At 43.4% G+C, this 5,759-nt stretch overlaps 1 protein-coding gene across 1 annotated transcript; it reads left to right on the forward strand.

Moving 5' to 3' along the window:
• The first annotated feature begins 634 nt into the window (after positions 1 to 634).
• On the forward strand, positions 635 to 5,296 carry LOC131192566 (glycine--tRNA ligase-like). The gene is made up of 2 exons (XM_058171812.1): positions 635 to 2,982; positions 4,782 to 5,296. The coding sequence occupies exon 1, from the start codon at positions 673 to 675 to the stop codon at positions 2,929 to 2,931; it is 2,259 nt and encodes a 752-aa protein (XP_058027795.1). The 5' UTR covers positions 635 to 672; the 3' UTR covers positions 2,932 to 2,982; positions 4,782 to 5,296.
• Positions 5,297 to 5,759: the final 463 nt, after the last annotated feature.

Here is a 5,759-nt window from a genome sequence, read left to right on the forward strand (position 1 = left end):
ATTCATAATAATTTCCCTTACTTTTTGCCTACATTATTTATGTTTTAATTAGTGGGCACCTTTAATTTTTCAGAGCCATCCACCAACTTCATCGACATTATTTCCATACCGTTTCATGTAAAGGTAGATTAGATCAGGGGTCTCCACTCTTAGTAACTTTAAGACTTGTGGACTTCAACTCCCAGAATTCCTCAGCCAGCTTTGCTGGCTGAGGGATTCTGGAGTTGAAGTCCACAAGTCTTAAAGTTTCCAAGGTTGGAGACCCCTGGATTAGATATATATCCTGCCAGAGCTTCTGTTTCCCTTATGGCCAAGTTACAAATTATGTGGCGTAGGTGTAATATTTGAATAAGTTATTTCTTTCTCTTTTTTTTCCCCCCAGCAAAAAGGCAAATAAAGTATTATATTCTTGTATTCCTCCCCTCTGAGTTACAGACCAGCTATGGTTTAAGTATAAGTCTGCTTTTTTTTTAGAAGTTTAATAATAAATAAATAAATAACAAGAATTGGAACGCAGCCATGGAACTAGCAGGAATTTACAAAACTAGCGAAACAGTCTTCTCTCCATAAAAGTCACTCCCGCCCCCGCGAACAGGCTGAGGCGGAGCTGGTGATGCCACAACCGGCTGGGATTTCATCATCCGCCTGCCCGCCCTCGCCCGTGCTGCTCCAATGCCGTGGCGCTTTAGCGTCGCGATCGGCCGCTTCCTCCGCAGCGGCGGCAGCAGCAGGAGCAGCGTCCGCTTCCTGGCCGCCCTCCTGCCCCGCGCCTCTTTCCACGCGGCTCGCCTCTCCTCCTCTTCCGCCGCCGCCGCCGCCGCCAGCACCCGCGCCCGCTCTCGCCTCCCGACCCCACCGGATCCCGGCGCCAGCATGGACGGACCCGCAGCGGAAGCGCTCCTGGCGCCGCTCAGGCAGGCGGTGCGGCAGCAGGGTGAGCTGGTTCGAAAGTTGAAGGATGACAAGGCTCCTCAGATGGATGTGGACAAAGCTGTGGCTGAACTCAAAGCTCGGAAGAGAATCCTAGAAGCCAAGGAGTTGGCTCTGCAGCCCAAGGATGACGTTGTGGACAGGCTTAAAATGGAAGATACCTTGAAACGGAGATTTTTCTACGACCAAGCATTTTCTATTTATGGAGGAGTAAGTGGCCTGTATGACTTCGGTCCTGTGGGTTGTGCTTTGAAGAACAACATGATACAAGCCTGGAGGCAGCACTTCATACAGGAAGAGCAGATTCTTGAGATCGATTGCACCATGCTCACACCTGAAGCTGTTCTGAAGACCTCTGGACACGTGGACAAGTTTGCAGACTTCATGGTGAAAGATGTAAAAAGTGGAGAATGCTTCCGAGCTGATCACCTCCTGAAGGCCCATTTACAGAAGCTGATGTCAGACAAGAAATGTTCTGCGGAGAAAAAGATGGAAATGGAGAACGTGATCACGCAGCTGGACAACTACAATCAGGAACAACTTGCAGATCTGTTTGTCAATTACAACGTGAAATCCCCCTTAACAGGAAATGACCTCACCGCTCCGGTGTCTTTCAATCTCATGTTCAAGACCTCTATTGGTCCCGGAGGAAACATGGCTGGATACTTGAGGCCAGAAACCGCACAGGGAATCTTTCTGAACTTCAAACGCCTTTTGGAATTCAACCAAGGAAAACTGCCTTTTGCTGCTGCTCAGATAGGCAATTCTTTCCGGAATGAAATCTCTCCTCGCTCAGGTCTCATCAGGGTCAGGGAATTCACAATGGCAGAAATTGAACATTTTGTGGACCCCAGTGAAAAATGTCATCCTAAGTTTCAAAATGTAGCAGACCTCCACATCCTCTTGTATTCTGCCAAAGCCCAGACCAGTGGGCAGCCAGCCCGTGTCATGTGCTTGGGGGATGCCGTTGAGCAAGGTGTGATCAACAATTCTGTCCTGGGCTATTTCATCGGCCGGATCTATCTCTATCTCATCAAAGTTGGCATCTCTCCAGAGAAGCTTCGTTTCCGGCAGCACATGGAGAACGAGATGGCTCATTATGCCTGTGACTGCTGGGATGCGGAGACCAAAACCTCCTACGGCTGGATTGAAATTGTTGGCTGCGCTGATCGCTCCTGCTACGACCTCTCCTGCCACGCCAGAGCCACCAAAGTCCCTCTCGTTGCTGAGAAGCTTTTGAAGGAGCCGAGAATCGCCAACATTGTTCAGTTTGAACCAAATAAGGGAGCTATAGGGAAAGCGTACAAGAAGGATGCCAAGCTGGTGCTGGAGTATCTTGCCATCTGTGACGAGTGTTATATCAGTGAAATGGAAACACAGCTGAAGGAAAAGGGAGAATTTACGGTTGAGACAGAAGGGAAAACCTTTCGGGTAACAAAGGACATGGTCAGCGTGAAGAAATTCCAGAAAACCTTGCATGTGGAAGAGATTGTCCCCAACGTGATTGAACCTTCATTTGGGCTTGGAAGAATCATGTATACGATATTTGAACATACATTCCGCATTAGGGAGGGAGATGAACAGCGAACGTACTTCAGCTTTCCTGCAGTGGTGGCTCCTTTCAAATGCTCCGTTCTTCCTTTGAGTCAGAACCAGGAATTCGTTCCATTTGTGAAGGAACTCTCTGAAGCTCTGACCAGGAATGGGGTCTCCCACAAAGTGGATGATTCTTCTGGATCCATCGGTCGGCGGTACGCGAGGACTGATGAAATCGGGGTGGCATTCGGGATTACAGTTGACTTCGACACGGCCAACAAGACCCCACACACAGCCACCTTAAGAGATCGCGACTCCATGCGGCAGATACGGGCTGAGATCTCAGAGCTGCCAGTCCTGGTGGGCGATCTGGCCAATGGCAACATAACTTGGGCTGACGTGGAGGCCAAGTACCCTCCCTTCGAGGGTCAAGAGACAGGCAAAAAGGAAGCGATGGAGGCCTGAAGCTAAAGTCTGTAGAGATTCTCAGTCATCCACGTCATGGTTGTCCCAAAGGTACTTTTTCAGGAGGCAACTGTTGTTTTTTGGGGGGGTTTTTTTGAAGACATTTCGCTTTTCATCCAAGAATCTTCTTCAGCTCTGACAGGATAGTGAGTAATGCAGTATTCCTTGCAGACACCTGTTAATTTGCATCCTTTTATTTAGAGGGTTGTTGAAGCACTTGGAGGTTTATCTATGTCTTCTTTCTATACTTAAAGCCTTACTTTCTTGTACTCACCTTTTAAAAACACTAATGTTCAACCTGGACAAACTATGGCCTCAGGTCCATGTGAAATGCCCTGAATCCACCTTTTATATATATATATATACATACATACATACATACATACATACATATATACATACATACATACATATATACATACATACATACATACATACATACATATATATATATATATATATATATATATATATGTAGGACTTTGGTTATTCGGGTTTTCTACCGCGTAAAATTGGAAGTGTCTTGGCGACGTTTTGACGAAGTCTCATTCGTCATCTTCAGGCTTCAGCTTTGTGCTTCTCCCAGAAGATGACGATCCCAGAAGATGACGATCCCAGAAGCCTGAAGATGACGAATGAGACTTCGTCAAAACGTCGCCAAGACACTTCCAATTTTACGCGGGAGAAAACCTGAATAACCAAAGTCCTACATACAAACACCCGCGAAAACCTCAGAAAACAAATATATATATGTATATATATATGTATATATATATATACATATATATATATATTATATATATACATATATATAATGTATATGTATAGAACATATATATATGTTCTCCTGGACTCCATATATTGTGAAAATGAATCTGGCCCATCACTTGTAATAAGCACAGGTAATTATAGATTCAGATGCCACCTCTTCCAATAGATAGCATTTTGCAGCATGTTCTCATCTAGAATAGCAGACTACTTGGGAAGAATCTAATCCTAACACAATATATTTTACATTCTTTTTCTTCTCTTTAGCCTGGGAAAGGGAATGAATTATAAGTCTTAAGTGCTACAATTCCACATTTTTCTTTTTATCAGTTCATGATGCAGGTGAGGCACTTAGGATTAAAAAGAGACAATTATATAGGGTTTATCACCAATAATAGGGCCACAAAGAAAAAGCTCTGGGGAAAAGTGTTTTAGAATATCTCTTGCCTTAGACTTCTGAAACGCAAAGAAGGAGGAGCAATTCAACAGGTCTCCTGTAGTTTTTTTAAAAAAAACAGTTCCTACTGTGTATCATGATGGAGTAACTCTAATAAATCTTAGAGGCTTTGGTTGGTAGGGGTGGGGATGAGTCAGTCACAAACCAGAGAAAGAGTTTCAGGGAAAGAGAAATGCAAGTGGTAGGTCGAAAGTGCAAATGCATGAGGTAATTCTGTGTTAGTCATCCCAAACCATTAACTGATTATTACGGTTTCACTGTTTTCCTTAATATGCTAAACTTTTTAACATAGCGCTCTCTCTCGCTCTCTCGCTCTCCCTCTCTCTCTCTCTCTTCCTCTCCCTGCCTCTCTCTCTCTCTCTCACTCTCTCTCTCACACACACACACACACCAAGGATGCTGCCTTTGTCTGCAGTAGAGAAGATGTGTTACACAGGACTTAGTGTAAAATATTCAATGCCTATATTTAGGCCCTTGTGTACTATTTGGAATGCAAAATGTCCATAATTGAGTGTTTTATATCTATTTTCAGTTCATTTTGGAAACCTAAATGTGTATGCTAATGGATTTTGTGCTTCATGGCCATTCTACTACTTCTCTAATTTTCTAATATATCTTTTCCTAGACTCTGCAGAAAATTCATAAAAACAGGAATAGCCACTGTGTCAAAGCTCACAGAAAATCATAGCAATCCAAGGATATCTATCAAGAGTATAATTTGAAAGGTCCTTGTTGGCCATTGAGCTTGACTGTTTTCTTGCAGACGCTTCATTACCAAACTAGGTAACATCATCGGTGCTAGAAGGAATGGGGTTTGCTTTCATTTAGTGTCTTGTCAGCTGTCTGCTGTCAAGAAGCAGAAAAGAAAACGGCAAGGACAACCATAGGAATCATGAAGCAAGACTAAAATGTAATAAAGCTCTAAAATCTGAGAACTTCCCAATGACCAGCAGTGATTTCAGTGAAAATATGGAGGAATGCTTTCTTTTGAAGATTATTCTTTAAAGATACTTTGGGACAAATGCAACTTTTTCAACATGGCAATCCCCAACAGCGTAAAGGTAGTAAAAAATGCATCTAGAGCCTCATTTCATATTATTGCGGGCATCTATTAAAATAAATACTTAATTTCTTTCTTCAGATGGATTTTTATTTATTTATTTGCAAGGGTGGATATTAATGTGCCAACAAACCAGCAATGACTTTCAGATCAGAATGGGTAAAATGATGTGTGAAATTGTTTTAACTTTCTGATAAATGAATGTTTTGTGACTGATCATGGTAGGCTACTGGAAGACTTTGTGAGAACATACAGAACAGAATATCAGAGTTGGAAGGAACATTGGAGTCTTCTAGTCCAGGGGTCTCCAACCTTGGCAACTTTAAGACTTGTGGACTTCAACTTCTAGAATTCCTCAGCCAGCTTTAAGACTTGTGAACTTCAACTTCTAGAATTCCTCAGCCAGCTTTGCTGGCTGAGGGATTCTGGGAGTTGAAGTCCACAAGTCTTAAAGTTGAAAGGTTGGAGACCCCTGTTCTAGTCCACCCCCTGCTCAAGCAGGAAGTCCTATAACACACCAAACAAATCATTGTCCAATATCTT

Source organism: Ahaetulla prasina, chromosome 2 (genome assembly GCF_028640845.1).
Source record: "Ahaetulla prasina isolate Xishuangbanna chromosome 2, ASM2864084v1, whole genome shotgun sequence".
NCBI classification, from domain to species: domain Eukaryota; kingdom Metazoa; phylum Chordata; class Lepidosauria; order Squamata; family Colubridae; genus Ahaetulla; species Ahaetulla prasina.